The sequence below is a fragment of the Asparagus officinalis genome, unplaced genomic scaffold (genome assembly GCF_001876935.1).
Source record: "Asparagus officinalis unplaced genomic scaffold, Aspof.V1 AsparagusV1_Un483, whole genome shotgun sequence".
In the NCBI taxonomy this organism is placed as follows: Eukaryota; Viridiplantae; Streptophyta; class Magnoliopsida; order Asparagales; family Asparagaceae; genus Asparagus; species Asparagus officinalis.
Genome location: NW_017972748.1, coordinates 62,999 through 82,584, shown reverse-complemented (window position 1 = coordinate 82,584; position 19,586 = coordinate 62,999). Strand labels below are relative to the sequence as shown.

Sequence of the window (19,586 nt, the reverse complement as noted above, 5' to 3'; positions counted from 1 at the left end):
AAGAATCCCGAAAAAACTATCAAAAAACGCGTTTCGGGCGTTTCTAGGCGTGAGCCACCCTACGGTGGCTCGAAACTATGCAAGCTGCCTTATGGTTGCTCGGCCAAGGCCGAGCCACCTGACCTTGGCCGAGTCATTTTGACGCGACTCGGCGGCTAGGGGCTTCTCCGGTTTGGTCTTGTTCCGCAGTTTTGCGTATTTCGTCGTTTCGTTGATTCGTACGCTTTATTGACTTGCTTCGTGCACTCGTTAGCTCTTTTACGGCACTGGATAATCTCGTTTGACTCAGGTGATGGTGTTCATCACCTTCTCTTCATTTTGAGATATGCGCGGGAACCTATAGGTAATTTTTAACGCCTACAAAAGACGGTGACTACTAACAAACTGAAGCTGTGTTCAGCTTCAGTTGGTCTGCAATAGTATCAAGACAGGAGAAGAGCTGTTGTATAGATCGAGATATGAAGACAAATTAAAATCAGTCTTCAAGTGGGAGATTGTCAAGATTGATGGCTACTCTTGTCAACAAAGACAGTCACCGAAAGGTAAGGGAGCAAGTGTCAAAAAGAAAAAAAGGAAGAAAGAAAAAATGGCAGGGAGCAAGAGTCAAAAAAGGAAGGAAGAAAAAAGGAGGGGGTATACACAAGCAATAAAAAAAACCCTGCTCTGTCCATAATGGATATCCTCAATTAGTGTATTCAATTCTTCTGAGTGTTCTTAAGAAGAGAGGCAAAATCAGAGAGTGATTTTGTGAGGAAAAATTTCTAAAGATAATTTTCTTGTGAGTTGTGTGTAAAAACAATTGTAAATTTACTCCTCTTAGTGAAAGATCTGCAACAACCCGTGAACGTAGACAATTTTGTGCTGAACCACGTTAAATTTGTGTGTGTTGTTATTCCGCTTTATTATTTCACTTTCCTGCTAATCTGGTGATAGGTAAATCTTGTGTTGTACAACTTTTTCCCAACACCGAACTCGTCATTGGAGGTTAAATACATGCATTGGTTCCTGACAACACATTTTCAAACTTAATGTCGCCCGTACACACTTGGCAAGGTTCGTTTGGAATTGAGCTGAGTTGTATCCCATTTGAAATCAATAAACTCACAACGGTTTTGCCATTTGATTTGAATGATACTATAAATAACCATTCCTGTGTCTATCCGACTGACCTTTTTCCCAATTAGTTCATAAATTAGACATTAATAATACCACCTTTGGCATATGATTCTCATGTTCAAAGTGACAATTTATAACAAAAACAAATTGACAAGTTAGAAGGAATGTACTCAGATCTGAGGTAAGCACTCATCATTTTAGCTTATACACCAAGTAATATTATTTACATCTAAAAATTTTTTTTAAATGTTGCATTTATTTTTAATGATAAAACAGAAGATTGATAAGGCAATTTGCAGCGGTATGTTTTGTGTACCCTCTGGAATTAAGAAATTAGAAATGCTTAATGCAGATATTACCAACTACAAATCAAACATTATCAGAGAAGTTTAACATCACAAACGATGGGCATGCTATTTGGATCAGCAATTTTTACCAAACCTTCACTGTCCGTTAATGATGATATTGGGAGCTTCATAGAAGTCAATACTTCCTGTGAGATGCCACGGTGTAATATCTTAGTCAGTTAACAACAACAGTCTAACTAAGAGACTGGCATATTTTGTGATTAAAGAAGATGGCAATTTCCTTTATTTCCAGGTAATCCGTGCTGTGTAGCTAACAAATCTGACATACTGCAGTTAACAAACTTCCAGAATACCATCTAAGGAAAGGTCTATACAATGAATGACAAACAGTTTAATACAACAACAACAACAACAACAACAACAACAATGACGAACAATTTAATACCCACGCAATATTTTTCTTGTATATTGGTGTGCGTCATTCGAGGCAGCGTAGGGCCTAACCATCCTTTCTTAGATCAGATTTGTAGGATAATTGACACTAAAAAACCTATCATGGACCATAACCTCCTAAAAAGTCAAAAATATATGTTGTTTTAAATGTGAAATTGGTTCTCCATGAACTAAAAAAATTAGCATGACAAGGTACTGACCGGACTCCCTTTACTTTTAACAATTTTATCTATTTAGGAGCTTAAGGAAAAAAAAAAAGATCTAAGGTTGCATTTAATAGAATCATTTTCAGTGAGCATCGTCACAATGTTCTGAAAGTTTCTCTGCATTGACAATTACCACATTGGTCCAATCTAATGGGGATTGAAAGGCATCTAATCTGGACTGGCAAGTAAGGGTGCCTCCTAGGTCTGATCAAACAAAAACATTTCTAGCATGTCTAGAAATTGTTCAACATGCAACTTAGAGTATTGCTAAGTGGCTATTTTGACACTATAACTTCTGAAGTTTCCAGTACAAGCCACTATAAGTTCGATAGGTTGTAATTCTAAGATTAGATAGTGTAGGATACTTTGGTTCAAGAAGAAACTTGTGAAGCAAGGAGAAGGAAAAGGAGAAAAACAGAGAAAGATAAACACAGAACTCAGTCATCAATTCAATCAATCAATAACGTTAATAATTACTACCAATTTTTTATTAATAAAAAACCGCAGAAAATACAAGAATTAAAGTACAAGAATTTCCATATTTACAATCTCCACAGGGTTCTACTTCGATTGGAACTCTGCTCAAGCTTCAATTCTAGCATAAGAAAATGATTTAAATCCTGATCAAACTAAATTAATCCATCATCCATGACCAATCCTGACCAAAAACAAAGTTACAGACAATGTTGAAAATAACGCATTGCGCATAACATAACACTTCCCTCTCAATAACATAAGACGTCAAAGTAACTTAACGTGTAATGTAGGCTGTGTGTTTTATTATTAATTTAAATTTTAATAAATAAAAAATATTTACAATGATTTTAATATATTAAAGCATCATAATTTTCAAGTATAACATCACAATTACCAAATATAATATCCCAATTCCTCAACCAAAATAAGTCATAAATGCTTAACAAATAAATCATCACAATTTTAGTCCTTACTGACTCTAAGTAATAGACAAATTCAATTTTAAAAAGGGAATCAAATAATTGCAATGTGGTCTTTCAAGTTTCCATCAATTTTCCATTATGGAAGAGATGTTAGATTGAATTGCACCTCAATGTTAATGACGTTTCCATTTACTGTGAGTTTGTATTCAGCTTCACCTGACATCGATTTTGAACATACTTTGACCAAAATTGTCTCAGTTAAGAGTCACTGCAGTAATCATATCAGAAGATCTAATCTCTAATTCTAGAATTTGTTCCTCATAATGGCCCCAATAATGTTTTTGTATCAGTAATATTGTACGCTAAGGTGACCTCCATGATGGAAGCATGGAGATATATATGTAATAAATCATGGTGATTATGGCATCAAGCTTTGCGATAATATGAGCACCCACATCATCATAGTGGTGGCTGATTTGGTCAATTCTGGATGCACCTTTCTACAATATTACCTAAGCTTTGCTCAAGTTTGTCCTGTAATAATTCTCTATCCTAATAGTTTGGGCAAGGTCGAATTGTTTGTGCCTAACATGTCTGATAGATTTGGAGCAGCCAAGAGAGGTCTATCTATTGGAGAATAATAGTTTACCATTTTATGGAAGCTATTCCTTTCTTTTAGCTCAGAAGTGCCTAAATATCTAACTAAACTCATGAAATTGTGATGTTTATTTTCTATCATCAAAAACCTATTTACATTGTAGTCACTGAATCTGCGTACTTCTGAAAAAATTTGTAAGTTAAGCACGAAATCAAGATAAACAAAATCCTCTTGCAGTTAATTTACCTTAATACCGTATCAAACTTTTTGGCCTCCTTACCAAAAACTTTTTGGATAAGCCAATCAGCTTGAAGGTTATGGTTAGCTGGGAACCTCCTCAAGTGGGATGGATAAAGCTTAATATGGATGGCATGTTAAGGGCAGAGTCATTGCGCTAGGGTTTGGTCGGCATCAGGGGCTTGCTTCATGATGATAAAGGAGCTTGGGTTGTTAGCTTAACGGATTGTTTGGGTGCTACTAATGTGCTTACTTGGAATTGTGGGCTACTTTCTATAGGCTTCATTTGGCTCAGGAGTGGTGTTGTCGGTGAATTGTGTTGGAAAAGGATTACGAGGCGGCACATGTCATTCAAAATGCTACAAATGATAATCCTCACTATAATATCATCATTAGCATCCGGGAGCTTTTGAAAAATCCATGGCAGGCTCTTGTGCAGTAGATGTACAGGGATGCGAACTTTCTCTCAAACTTAGGAATCAATTAGGATCTTGGTTTTACAATTTTTTGAGAAGGTGCCATATAAGATTTACCACTTTATTAATCATGACATTTCGGGACAAGAAATGACCTCAGATGATGCCGTCTGATGACGGTTTTCTTCATGTCTAGTTTGTTCTATTTGTTTCAGAAGTTTTCCCTTTGTTTGGTCTACCAAAAAAAACTTTTTGGTTTCACATTCAGCTCTCACTATTCTCCCATCAAAATCTTCACATTCATTTTGAAGACTATCTTTCTTTCCTTTTTTTAACCATCTAAACCATCCATTACAGTTCGATCATTTTGAAGACTATCTTTCTTTCCTTTCATTTTGAAGACTATCTTTCTTTCCTTTTTTTAACCATCTAAACCATCCATTACAGTTCGATCTCTATCTTAAAATAAACCTAATTGACACTCTAAAATTTTTCTAGGACCATCAATTATCAAGAAAGTACAACTAATCATCATTTATTAGTTATTAACCATGCAGTTTTCACATAATCACAAACACACCATTATACTCATTCTCTTTCAAATATAAAGTCATAAACTGTTACGTAAAATATTTGGAAATAAAAAAAAGCTTTTCATCCACAATCAACATGTATAATCCTACATGTTTTACTTTACATATGTGATGCCAAACCATGTTTTCCGTGAATAACATGAATCGCATCTAGAAAACCCTCCTTAACTAAACATCCATTCCATCCTTCTATGAGCATGTTTGGCAAGTAGTTAAAGTAGCTTATAAGCCATAAAAGTATATTATAATCCACTTTGAGATGTGGCAAGTGGCTTATTTTGTCTTCTAATCCACCAGAAAATAAGCTAGGATACAATTTTACCAGGTAAAAGATAATCTTATCCCTCGTGATTTCATAAAATCCCAAGCCTATTTATTAACTCGCCACCAACTCCATGTTCTTTTCGGTCATTTTGACAACAATGATGGATTACACTCTACTCATTTGCCAAACATGTAAAGTTTAAAAATGGATTATAATTCACTAAATTTACCACACACTTTGGACTATAGTCCACATGGGCTGTAATGTACAAATACATTATAGCTCAAGTGGATTATAATCCATAGTTCCCAAACAATTCCATGAACTATTCCCAAATCTTAAACTTGTGAATATGATTAAAGTCGTTAGACCTAAATCTTTATAAGTATTCCATAAAATCCTTAACATCCTTTAATTCAATAATAGATACCATAAAGCTCATCCAATGGTGGGTTCAAACATAGCTAAGCTTTCAGTGAGGTATTGCATCAAACAACTTGCGCGCAGTAGTTTGTCGGTCCTTAAATCCACAAAACAGCAAATCATCAATCTATCCACAGTGCAATTTTGTCAAACAACTTGTATACAAAAGAGTTATGATGCAAATAAAAAATTATAAGGGACTAGATATAAATTCTTGAATCTTACCTATTTGCTGCAGCGAATCACGTTCCTGAGTCAGAAAAATTGAAGAAGCGACAGCCCTACCGCCAAATAATAGAAATGAGCAGAGGTTATCGTGACGATGTCAAAAGGCGTAACCTTTTGTGTCTCTGTTTTTCAGTGGGGCCCACTGTAAGATTTTACTCGAACTTTGCAAAATCAACCCTATAGTTTGGTAATTTAACTGATGAAATAGGTTCTCGTGTAATCCACGCAAAGAACAAAAAAAAATTAAACGTGAAAGCGTGGGGACTTTAAACACTAACGTTTTTTTAGGACAAGAATAATAATTAGTCAACGGGTAGGAATTAGGAAGATATCCAAAGTACGACTAGGTGTCGGTTTGCCTTATAATGCTACCAATTTTTGAGACACGCTAATTGTTGGGATAGTGACCTCTTGCGACAAAGTATCCAATTATATAAGAGTTTCAAGTTGTTTTAATAATACCAAATATGATTAAATCTTGATGACTTTGTGTTAATTAGACATGAAAGCTAATTAGTATGGAGATAGTTTTTCTTTAAAATAAATTTCACTTAGTCATATTGAATCATTATTAGAGCACAGCTAATATGTTAGCAGTTATTTTTATTTGATAATTGTGAACTTTTTTTCTTATGCATAACACACCTAAATCGAGTGGGCGGATCACCGTAGCTTTAACTAATTTTAAATAAAATGACTAACTCATAATTTAAATAGAACAGAGTTAGAAGTCTAGTTCGACTAAGAGTGTAATCTCCACTTTCTACATAAGCACACGCGGAAACATATAGACACATACAATAATATAGAAATCATCGTATTCTTCCTCCTCATATCATTGTGTACATTATTTGAGGTGTTTGTTACTTTCTGATCGTTATGCCAAGAACGTAATCAGGTAATCTCGAGAACCGTAGTTCCCGATTCACAGAAGCAAACAATAACTATTATGTTAGACTTTTAAACATGATTTTAAAAGTTTAGTTAGATTTATAGACAATTTAAAGAGGGCTACGTACGTGATTATTTTTGACAGCTGCCCATAACAAACTCGACTTTTGAATAAAAAGCAAAATAGATTACGTAGAGGGCCTTTTTATAAATAAAAAATTCTTCTTTATTTTCCCCTCACCGTTAACGCAAATCAGGGGACGACCTCCACCAGTGCGACTATCGACCACAGTGCGACTATCGACCTGCGCACGTTAGCGTCGTCATCGAGGAGATGGAACCGGCGAAATGGATGACCCATTCATCTTCGTTTCTCCTCCCCCCGCCTCCTCAGTGCAACAGCGGCCCCGCGCTAACGTACGCACTCGTCGTCCTTAACCAGCGCCTCCCTCGATTCGCCCCTCTTATCTGGAATCACGGTACGTGATCCTTTCTGGGGTCTTAGAATTTTTTTTTTGTAGATTTTGGTTTGTTTTTGTTTAATTTTGGGGTTTTTTGTTGGTGCCGGTTGTAGAGCAGCAAGGTTGCGTCTTTGTGCTGATGGCGGCGCGAATCGGATCTATGACGAGATGCCGGAGATGTTCCCGGATGAGGATCCTGTTGAAGTTCGGTTGAGGTGAGATTTTTTTTTTTTTTTTGGTTTTTGTGATAATTTTAGAGAAATTTGGAAATTTCTGAAGTTGAAGAAGTATACTGCTGTATAAAGTTTGAAATTAGTGGTAATCTATACTCTGTGATTGCGTTTATAAATGAGTGAATGGTTAGTGAAGTTCATACTGACATTTGAAATTATGTGGTCAATTTCTGTTGGAAATTTTGACAATTGTTGATGATTTCAACCTGAAGCTAATTGTATTTGTACAAGTAATAACTATGCAAAATTTTGTTCTGATTATACTTGTGAAAAATAAAGATATATAATGGTTACTTTTAAGTATTTGTTCTTAAAGTCACTAAACTCTGAAGTTGTGGTGAGGGTTTAGGGTTATAATTTTATAGTCTAACATATCGGATTTTTTTTAGGACGGAAACGTTGACTCACGTAGTGGTATCAAGATTTTCATAATGTGATGTCTCAATAGATTGAATAAATAACCTTTATCTAGAGTAACAGAGGAAGAGTAGTTGTCAACAGATTACTACAAATGATGCAGATGTGGCTTGCTTTGGGATCTAAAATGCCAGGGAAATTGTCGTAGCATTTCCATTTTGAATAGATTAAGATGATTGTCCACTGAATCATACTGAGGGTGAACACGGTGAGAGCTACACATTTGTGTGGAAAGAATTTTTTTTTAAGTATGGTCTTTACCTCTTACATATATCTTCTTTATAAAGTTTGCCACTGCATTTCACTCTAATTTAGTTATATTTATGAAATCAACTTCCGATCGTAATTATCACTTTAGCAACCAAACCAGCAAATAGCTTCCTGAAAAACGAACAAGCATATCAATCTTCACTTTTAGTAGGTAAATTACAATTGGTGGAATTGCTTTAAAAGCGAGACGGTGTTTTCCTAGACATCTGGTTAAGCTAAAGCTGTACTCCGGTTCCTGCACAATTTTTGGAGCGCCTAAGCAAGCATGGCCCGCTTATAGCGGGCCATACCGCGTGAAAATGAACATGTTATATAATAAAGCACTAAGTAGGACGCATAACAAATAAATATATGGAGCATGGGACCATCAAGAGCGAAACACAGATATGGTTGCATTGTTGACTAGATTGCAAAGAAAAGGCAATATCTCGTAATTCGGAAAGCAGAATCCGACTATTATACATGAAAATCACCTCTCTCGATGAGAGAAGTCATCCAGATTGGTAAATCTCTGAAATTCTATCAGCAGTACCCATTTTTGGCGGAAATCCGAAAATAATCAGCTTTTAGTCTGTTCGTAGTAATAAAATAAGAGTCTCTTTATGAAACAAATTCAAATTTTGATTCATATTGGACTAAATTGTTTCCTCTATTATATGGAATTTTTGAAGTAGCTTTTATATTTTTTATTTTTAGGCTTCTATTTCTATTAGAAGTAGGCTATATTTTTCTATTTAAGAAGGATTGTAAATCCTATGGATAGATCATTTTTTTACCAATAAAATTCCTTCTGTAATATTTTCTTCTACTTGAAGAATGCTTTTCATGGATTTGAAGAACAACCCATAGTGAGTTCCGAGGATATCACTTTCGCGCTGCGTTAATTGGTTTCGGAGTTATCTACTTCATCTTAGAGAGACCTCTTCTTTCTTCCTCAACCTCGGGCTTAAGGGGTTCACCGTAAATTTCATCTCTGTGATCCCCCTTCACGACTTCGACCCTAGCAACTGTGCTCCACCAGCAACTGAGCACCTCCTCCTCCAGCAATCTTACGTTGCTAGCACTCGAGCATAGCCCACATCCGTGGCAACTACCCTTACCTAACCCGCATTACCCGGGTATTTCTATCATGAAGCCATACCCGTACTGGACACGTATCCAACAGGTACCTATACCCAAACTTCATGGACACTCATTGGATATATCCATACATTTTTTAGGCCATCACTCAGTTGTATGATATATGTTCTAACTTAAAACTTGTCATACTTCTGGACACATATCCTAAGCCCATGTTTGGGATCAAAACTCTGAATTTCAAGGGCCTTTTGATTGTCTAGTTAAAAAACGAGCAGTTTCCAATTTGTAATAATCAACATAATAAAAGAAATAAGAAACACGATAGGAATCTTAATTCTAATAACACATGAATTGAAAAACAATAATAATGTCATGTAAGTTATTAATTTCAATATATGTGTGTGTGTCTGTCTAGTTGTGTTCCTGACTCCTCGTACTCTACATTTACACATTGGTCATGCCTTGTACCCGTATCCACACTGGAACCAGTACCAATATCCGTTTCTATGCAACTTAGCACCTAACACTCAAGCTCCCTCCATGCCACCACCATGCTAGCCCTCGAGCATTACCTTGACAACTTCCCCTCTTCACCATAGATTGCCCCAGCCAATCCTTTATGCACTGCAACCAATCACCCATCACCCTTTGCATTCAATCCACAACTTTCATCCAATGTCATATGCAAGCCACTGCAAACCCCTACCAGCACATCATCTCAAGCTCCCATACAAAATTCCACAATTGTCATTAACTCCACCATCCACACACCTTCACCACTCAAATCCTACTAATCCCAAACACCAATGCACCCAAATCGCTCTCCCAAACTCAACTCAACCAAAAATTCACAAGCATCCAAATCTCATTTCTTACAACCATCTTCTCTACCTTCATTAGCACACCAACCGTTGAATGATATGCCGCACTGTAGTCAAACTTCCTACACCCACACTGCTATCCTCGCACTGCTAGCATCTACAACGACACCCACACGCCCTTGCACTGAAAGCATCGTGGACAACACCCGAACACCTGCAAGACCTCCCATTGATAGTATCGTGGGCAACACCCGTAAACCCTCCTACTACTAGCATTATCAGCAACACTCGCGGCGCCGCACCTTTGTCGACTTCCCGCTAACGACAAGCACAAACCTTCTCACTTTCGACAGCCGCTCAATGCCAGTCGACAATGTTGCACACAAAACATTTGATAGAATGCCTAGGAGGCATCTCTACTATGACCTCAAGGAGTCATCGCCTCCCACGACCTTCGTTTCATCGATGGCCCACTGACTGCTCCGATCCGACTACGGATGAGTTTCAAACATGTGGCCTTTGATAATTATTCATATTTATTTGACGTCTTGATGCAACGCAATCGGCAGCATGGGAAATAGAGGATGGGGGCGCATAAATAGGTTGATGGTTACTGTTCATCTTGTGAACAGTATCTTGGATTACTATTCATTTGTTGGCGGTATTTTGAGTTAACGTTCTTTGTTGAATAGTAATGCTACAGGGATATTTTTAAACATTGTTTGGAGTGGGTCAAGGTTAAGATTGTGAGGCTTTTTTATTTGATGACTACGATTGAACAAGGAGAAGATTTAGATAAAGGGCATCACACTTAAGGGTTTCACTCCAAAAAAATAGGCTTCACGCCTAAGAGCTTCACACCCATGTCACTTAGCATGCCAAATGCAAACGATATATATGTCTAGACAGATTTCTCATACTCAAACTTTATTAATCAACGTCTATTCCTCATAGAGAATTACACGTATTATTTATGGAATAAGAAAGCATCTAATCATGAAAATAAATCAAAATCCTAATCAAATTAAAATCTAACAAAACTAAAAGATGCAATCAAATAAAATCCTAACTAACTAGAAACAGATCTTAAAATTATATCCTAAACAAATCCTAACTAGAAAAGATTACATGGAATAATATCAAATTCTACAAAAAAAGTAAAAATCCTAATTAATCCTAAACACATCAAGTTGATGGTCCATGTATACGTGTACGTCATGCATCAAATCAGTTAACGCCGTGCAGAAGTGATAACCTCAAAATCCACCAAATTATATTATTTGAATCTACGAACAGCGATCTTTGAGTCTACGAAGAACTTCGAATCCAGGAAATAAATATTATAAGAGGAATTTTATTGATAAAAAGCAATCTATATTCATAGAGTTCACAATTTTTCTTCTTAAATAGAAAAACAAAACATATTCCTAATAGAAATAGAATTCCTAAAAAATAAAAATTCTTCAAAGTTACTTAAAAGACTCTATAATAGAGGAAATAAATCAGCCTAAATTGAAAAATTAAATTTGTTTCCTACCCTAAATAGACTCTAACTTTATTAAAAAAAACTAAAAGCTGATTATTTTGAGATTTCCTCTAAAAATGGGTACGACTGATAGAGTTTTTGAGATCTGCCAATCTGGATGGCTCCATCTCGTCGAGATAAGCAATTTTCATATATAACTATACTAATTCTGTTTTCCGAATTAGGAGATATTATCTTTTCTTTGTGGTCAACTCAACAATGTAATTGTATCTGTGTTTGGCTCATGACAGTCTCATACTCTATGGATTTGTTTGTTATGCATTCTACATTAGTCTCCCTTTATTAAAAGAAGCTTGACCCTGAGCTTATATTTATTTGAACAGTAGCTTTCTTGATAAACACTTTATTCTCCTGCATTGATTAGCATCTGCCTTATACTTAACATGGATATTTTCTATTTTTAGGAAATCTATTCCTATTAGGAGCAATGTTTATCTATTTAAGAAGGTTGTAAATTGTATGGATGTATCATTTTTTTATCAATAAAATTTCTCTTATAATATTTTTTTCGTAGATTCAAAGTTCTTCGTTGATTTGAGGATTGTTCTCCGTAAATTCAAAGAACATCCTTAGTGGATTCCGATGTTATTACTTTCGTGCTGCGTTAATTGGTATCGGAGCCCTATTTCTCTAATTCGATGGCAAACGAAGCTCGTGCTGTTACAATCTAGTTACAAGAGTACAGAGCTTCTGTAGACCAACTTGTGTTGGCATTAGAGCTCTCAAAATTGGAACAGGATCAAGATCTAGTTAATGGTTGCCAAGCCGAGATCGTACTCTACAACATAAATCCAATAGCGATGATCGTAAAGGCTACCAAAAACGAGAGAACTATGATTTTGGAGGATTCAAGTTATCATCTTTCAATAGGAACTTCATACAGGAGATTTTCTTCATTGGATTGTGAGGTGGAGAGATATTTCGAGTACATAATGATCCCAGAAGATCAGAAGGTTGAATTAGTAGTCGACCAACTTATAGGGAAAACATCTGCATGGTGGGACGAAGTATAGATGAATCGAGCTTGTCGATTGAAGAGTTCGGTTAGAACATGGGTGAACATGAAGAAATTATTAAAAGAGCATTTCCTACCTTTTGATTACAAGCAATGACGTGTCTTTGCAAAAGATTTTTACATGATACTATCAGTCTAGCAAAGAAGGTGGAGTGACAACTCGGATAGAATAATAAAGGATATTGGTCATGGATGTTTTCGGAGAGTTTTCACTTTTCAGGCTTGTTATGATTGTGGCAAGGCTAAGAAACGATTCACTTTTCAGGCTAGTTATGATTGTGGCAAGGCTAAGAAACCATAATCTACCCATGAGCAAGACTCTGGAGTTGTGAAGAGCATCGAAGAAGCAACAAAGAAAACTACTTAGTTATGTCGATCATGGAACTGGAGTCATCAAAGATAAAGATTACTAAGAAAAAAAGTCTTCCTATGGATTGACAACTAGACCTTCATAGAAGATTTGAAGAATGCAAAGAGGTTTATGCCCTAGTTGTAACTAAAAAGGAAAATTATATTGCTAGATTCCTCCCAAGGTGCAAGACATGAGATTCCTGATGTTCATTGCGATATGTTAGTGAAGATGAATATCGTGCATGATATTCCTAAAAGTAGTCATGATGATGTTTCATCGGCTGACGTTACAATGGAGAGGGGTAGAATTGCGAGCATGATATGTATAACTTGCTTAGTGGTGGGTCCACAGAGAAGGAGATGAAAGAATTGTGCATGAAGTCCTAGCTGAGGAGGCAAAACAACAGATGGAAAAGTGGTTTAAGTAAAAGGCGCAGCTGATCGACGTAGGTGAAGAAAAATGTTTATCGAGGAAGCTACTATTCAAACTAATACAGGCTCGGGGTTGAGCTTCTTTTAACATGGGGAGACCGATGTAGGACGCATAATGAACAAATTCATAGAGCATAGGACCGTCATGAGTCAAACACGAATATAGTTGCATTGTTGACTTGACCGCAAAGAAAATACAATATCTCCTAATCCAGAAAGCAGAATCGAACTTATTATATATGAAAATTGCCTTTCTTGATGAAATGGAGCCATCTTGATTGGTAAGTTTTCGAAATTCTATCAGCAGTGCTCTTTTTGGCAAAAATTAGAACGTAATCAGCTTTAAATTAATATTGGAGTCTATGTAGGATAGGAAACAAATTCAATTTTGATTCATGTTGGACTAATTGGTTCCTCTATTATAGAGAGTTTTTAAAAAATGTTTTGATATTTTCTATTTTTAGAAATTCTATTCCTATTAGGAATAGGCTATGTTTTCTATTTAAGAAGAATGATTGTAAACCCTGTGGATAGATTGTTTTTTTATCAATAAAATTTTTCTTATAATATTTTATTCGTGGATTAAAAGTGCTTCGTGGATCTGGAGATTGTTCTTCGTGGACTCGAAAAACACCTCTTGGTAGATTTCGAGGTTATCACTTATGCTTTGCATGTTGCGTTAAAGACTAACTAGTGAAGAGAACAAGCTGCATAATAATGGATCCAATCGAACTCTGTATCTGAATCTGTTCCAGATAAAACAACAAAAATAGGGTTTTCAGAACAATTGGCAGAATTGTTAAAAAAAAGAGGGGCGTCTGCTTAGACATTTGCTTAAGCTTAAGCAGTACTCCTGTTGCTCACACAAGTTTTAAAGCGCCTACCTCAGCATGGGTCGCTTATAGCTGGCCATAGTGCATCAAAATGAGTATGTTATAGTAAAGGACTAACTTGTAAAGACAAATCAGGTCAAAATGGATCCATTCGAAACTCTGTGTACGATCAAAACTCTATCTGAATCCATTCCAGATGAAACAACAAGAATAGAATGTTGGATATTTGAGAAACAATTCTTCCTCTTCTAGTGTCTCCGTTCACCCTTCAGCCTCTCTCTTTGCTACAGAGTTGCACCTTCAATTACAACATAGCCAATCACCCTGAATTTATAACACGCTAAAAAAACGCATGTGTTTCACCTAAGCGCCTTCGTAGGTGCTTTTGTGCTATGTGCTAGGTCCAGGGCCTAATGCCTTCTAAACATTAACAATTGCAGTATTCGAGGGAAGATGAAGTACTTGATTTCAAAACTTTAATACCATTTGCATTGAAAAACCTATTCATTAGATGAGTGCTGCCATTATGTATGTGTGTTATTGAAGTAGGTTGATGTGAAGCAATGGTTAATCCTTACACCCTTTCACACATTATATATTAAGCTTAACTTACAACTTGTATCATACAATCATTGAGGAAGCCTTTTTAACGTTTACGTGTATTATATATAAAGATTTAGTTACAACTTCCATCACAACCAGTGATATCAACCTGAAGCAAGGACAAAGACTATACAGGAATGGCAATGGATACTGTGACCACTGCTAAATGATTGATAACGAGAAATCTTTGTGCTTCTTATCATTATGCATTCTCAATCTAAATTAAACATTTAGATTTATCTATTAATTGCAATTATCGGAGAATGTTTTACAAAAACTTGACTCTTTTACTGTAATGATAAACAGACACAAGCCAGATGTAATCAAAGGAGATATGGACTCAATAAGATCAGAAGTAAAGGAATACTACATCAATTTGGTAAGTTTGTTCTGCCTATTACAGCACTCAAATATTTGCCAAGTGACCCAGGACATTGTATTGTATTTTCCTCTTTGTTGCTGGAGCAGATTGAAAAGAATAAAAATATCTTGTTGGCATGTCGTTTTTCCTTTCACCCATAGTTTCATTGCACATGGTACGTAGCGGGCCATGGTACGAATTCAAGTACGCAATTCGCCACTTAGAAAATTTGGATTTAATGGGGGTAGCTTGCTTTGGTACGAAAGTTCAGTCAATGGTATGTTGTAAAAAAAAATTGGGTGCGCTTATGGCTTACCATTTTCCTAAGTGTATAGTAGTTAACTAGAAACTTGAAAGCTAATTATACATTTCAATTTTTTGCATACAAAATACTTAAATGCTTCTTTTTTATGAAATTCATTATTTTGTTCTGTTTCTCCTTTTGCATAGTTTGTGTTGGGATCATGGTTTTATTTCACATTTAATTAACATAGATATTTAGTTATAATAAAGTCATTGACTCATATATTCTACTGTGCACATCCTTTTACTCGATTGCACACATTGCATTGCATCTTGCGCGTGTACACACTTAAAGGGACGTTGCATCCCCATGATTTTGGGGAACTAATTCGTGAATCGGAGGGAATTGGTTCCTAGATGTAACGGGAACCGGTTCGCATGAAGTGTACGACGATTCGAGGGGGGTTCAGGGAATCGCGCAACTATGCTTTCACCATTTGTGTTGCTAGATTGTGTAATTATTGCTAACGGGTACAGTTAGTCTCTACAACGTATGTTTTTATTAACTGGAAAAACATTTTTCAATTCTGCCTTCTGTTGTTTTTTCATAAGTGACATTTACCTTCCGCTGCATAGGCAGAATTTATATTTAATGTGCTTAACGTTACTTTGCTTGGGTGGTGCCCTACCTGTCATAAAAGGCATATATAATTATGTACTGGAATTTTTAGATATTTTCTTAATGTAAGCTTCACCGGTGTGGAGTAAAAGATTCTTTTTTTTTAATTGTATAGGCAAACAGTGGCTGGGAAATAGGAACATGTATTTATTTATGTAGGTAGATATTGATGGAAGAGTCCTGTATCCAGAAGGAAATTGCTTCGGTTCTATAGACAAAAGAACATCATCAAAATGAGTCTACATGGTTGAAGCTAACTTATACAATCAAGGAGCAAAACCTCTTTTAGAAAAAGAGTCTAGAAGGAGGGAAAGAATATGACTTTGTGGAAGAGCTTGTTGCCAGACATAAAGCCAAAAGGCAAATGATACATGTTTGCAGGCTTCAAACGATCGACAGTGTATACAAACTACTGTTTGGAGTCTTGTGTTCCTAATTTTATGTAGATCTTTTTTTTCCTGTCAGTTAAAGAGTAGAAGTGTAGAACTCTCCTTTCATGACTACTTGTGGCTTTTATTTTCTTTTATCTTTTAGGACATATGACCTATTGTAATTGTTTCTGACATAGTGATATGAAACTGTTTTACATGAATTTTTGCTCCTCTCATCTCCCTGTCCCTTTGTAACTAAATTTATTGTTTTTTTCACTCAAATTAGTAGATAAAGGAGGCGTAGATGGTGCGATAGTTTTATATTATTTTTTTCCATTTCTTTCCTACATCAACAATTTTAAGTGTGTAGCATAATTTTATTTGTTTCTGTAGGAGTTAAGCATTTTAATTGTTTCTCTTTATTATGGCAGGGAGTCAACATAGTGGATGCCTCACATGATCAAGACACAACAGATCTACACAAGTGCATATCATATATTTGTGACTGTACACCGGACATTGAGAAACCTAATGTAAGTGATATTTTAGTCAAATGACCTCAGGTATGTTATATCTTAATAAGTAGTGATAATTGTGCCACAAGAGATATACTACTCTTGTTCTACTGGACACAAAAAAGAAAAAGTTGGATCCTTTTTTGTAAACGGCAAAGAGAAATTATGAGTTGCTATGGACCCACTTTTTTGTGTCTAATAAGACAAGAGTAGTACAGTTGTAGTACACTCTGCATTTGCCTATATTAACCATGGTCCTTATAATTGATTTCCTCCAATTCAAATGTCAAACAACTTGAAACTTTTATACATCTGTGGGTGCTAAAAAATTCAATTATGGCGATATAATGGTTATTGGTACAAGTTGATGGCAATGATTGCCTCCAGTTAAGATAAAAAGGCTTGAAACTTCTGGATATGTCTTGGTGTGAACAATGAACAATTGTCACTTGTCAGTAAAACATAAGTTGATTAGATCAATGGTGTCAAACTAATAAAATGTACCTAAACTTTGATTCATCATATAACAAGATCTCTATTCAGTAAAATTTGGGTTGATTGGATTGTTAGCCACGGTATTTATCTCCTAATTGAACTTTCACTACCTATGTTTTAATTGCATGGATAACCGGACATGTAATTAGATACTAATTGGATTGCTAGTCACTTTTAACATCTTTTGTGAATTCAAGCGGTATATTTTCATTCATTTTTAAGCAATATAACTTACTCAATATGTCACAAGTTAATATTTCCTCGAACAAACTACCAAATGCAATATAATTACCCAATACAAGTTGCCCAACATGTCACAAATTTGCATTCCGTGAGTGATCAAAATTATTACACACAAAAATAAATATGTTATGTGAATGATCAATAATTTGTTTTAATCATGTCATCGAAATCCGTTATGTCAATTGATAAAAATTATTAGAAGTGATTAGCAATTGAACTAATAATTAATTACATCATCAGTCATCCAAGCAATTAAAATATAAGTATGAAGGTCCAATTAGGAGATAAATACAGGGACTAACGATCCAATTAACCCCGAAATATCCAGTGTTTGTACTTTTGATTTCATGACTGGAATCAGACATCATATCCGCTTACCAATAATATTTTATTTCAGAAAGACTTGATACCTCCTAGAATAGACATTCTAAAGCTTAGTTAATTTAATCAATTAATCTTGTGTGAACTTAGACCCTTAAATCATTAGTTCATTATTGATGTGATTTTAGAATTCTCATTGATAGGGTGATCCTGTCGTCACTCTGTGTTATATCAATCCATCAGTTTTTGAAATTTCCATTATATCTTTTCATTGAGGAACCAATATTTACATGTTTTAACTGCAGCTGTGCATTCTTGTTGCTGGAGCACTTGGAGGAAGATTTGATCATGAAGTTGGAAACCTCAATGTTCTATATCGATTCTCAAATATCAGAATTATTCTTCTATCAGATGACTCCTTGATCCATCTACTACCAAAAACCCATCGTCACAAGATCTGTATACAGCCTTCGGTCGAAGGCCCAAACTGTGGACTTTTTCCTCTGGGTACACCATCATCGAGTACCACTACAACTGGACTGCAATGGAATCTGAGTAAGCAACATCACTTGACTTTGCTTTGAGGTTATGGCATTATAATTTTTGGAGTCTAGTATAAGACCATTGTGTTTATCTTATATAATAGCTTTGAATGCTTTGGGTCATTTTAGTTCTTCACACAGGAACCGAACCATGGTGTTCTACACCAATGAGCAGTCTGTGACCTTATACCGGTGTGAAAATTATTAAAGAATTTCTTCCAATGTCATAAAACTAGTATCATAAATTCATCATCCATGGACGTAAATTTTAACCGTAAAATTAGTTTCACATTGATGCATTCGCGCATGCACACACAGACACATACATATGTTCACTTTAAAGTGCATCTGATGATCTAAAGACTTTGAACATCTTTTTTGGCTGCAAACTTTTGTCAATACTCTGGCTAACAAGGTGGAATTTTTTATTTTTTTGCAGCTAACACGAGTATGAGCTTTGGCGGTTTAATTAGTACTTCAAACATTGTTTGTGATGAGAAAATCACGGTTCATTCGGATTCTGATCTTGTCTGGACGATATCCATCAAAAAAGAGCATAAGTGATTTTCCCCTTTTTTCATTTTTTACTCATAGCCTGTATCCTGTTAATATAACTTGAAGAACGATACTTGTTATTATCAACTATTGCATTCTTAATATGTAATTCAGTATAGACAGTACGTATTCCTGATTATTTTGTTTCAAGTACAATGTAACGGCTGCTTGTAAAGGACTGTTGGTATGAGAGCACTAGCAGCATATTTTCGAGGACGATGACTTTGTTTTTTACTTGTGTGAAGTATTTGCGAGTACATCAGGCTTCATGGTTCTATCAACTAAATCTATGTAGCCTCTTGGCATACTGTGTTATTGATTGTCTGTCGACAGAGAAGATGTGAAAATCAAATAGTTGATCATGGTGATTGTGCTTAACTGGTCGACTGAATTGACTTTGTTTTTTACTTGTGTGAAGTATTTGCGAGTACATCAGGCTTCATGGTTCTATCAACTAAATCTATGTAGCCTCTTGGCATACTGTGTTATTGATTGTCTGTCGACAGAGAAGATGTGAAAATCAAATAGTTGATCATGGTGATTGTGCTTAACTGGTCGACTGAATT

At 35.6% G+C, this 19,586-nt stretch overlaps 1 protein-coding gene across 2 annotated transcripts; it reads left to right on the top strand.

The window, feature by feature from the left end:
- The first annotated feature begins 6,863 nt into the window (after positions 1-6,863).
- On the top strand, positions 6,864-19,254 carry LOC109827862 (thiamine pyrophosphokinase 1-like). 2 transcript variants are annotated; one of them, XM_020394882.1, is made up of 6 exons: positions 6,864-7,112; positions 7,213-7,309; positions 15,002-15,074; positions 16,781-16,882; positions 18,229-18,478; positions 18,905-19,254. In XM_020394882.1, exons 1-6 carry the CDS (start codon positions 6,968-6,970, stop codon positions 19,027-19,029), a joined length of 792 nt encoding a protein of 263 aa, XP_020250471.1. In that variant the 5' UTR covers positions 6,864-6,967; the 3' UTR covers positions 19,030-19,254. The 2 variants fall into 2 exon arrangements, with proteins under 2 accessions (XP_020250471.1, XP_020250472.1); XM_020394883.1 differs by having other exon boundaries at positions 6,989-7,112; positions 7,208-7,309.
- The last annotated feature ends 332 nt before the right edge of the window (positions 19,255-19,586 follow it).

What these genes read in the sequence shown, in the direction of transcription:
- LOC109827862 (XM_020394882.1), top strand. Translation starts at nt 6,968, where the DNA reads ATGGAACCGGCGAAATGGATGACCCATTCATCTTCGTTTCTCCTCCCC. An exon ending in AGGAATACTACATCAATTTG is followed by an intron (nt 15,075 to 16,780) that starts GTAAGTTTGTTC and finishes TTATTATGGCAG; the next exon opens with GGAGTCAACATAGTGGATGC. An exon ending in CGGACATTGAGAAACCTAAT is followed by an intron (nt 16,883 to 18,228) that starts GTAAGTGATATT and finishes TTTTAACTGCAG; the next exon opens with CTGTGCATTCTTGTTGCTGG.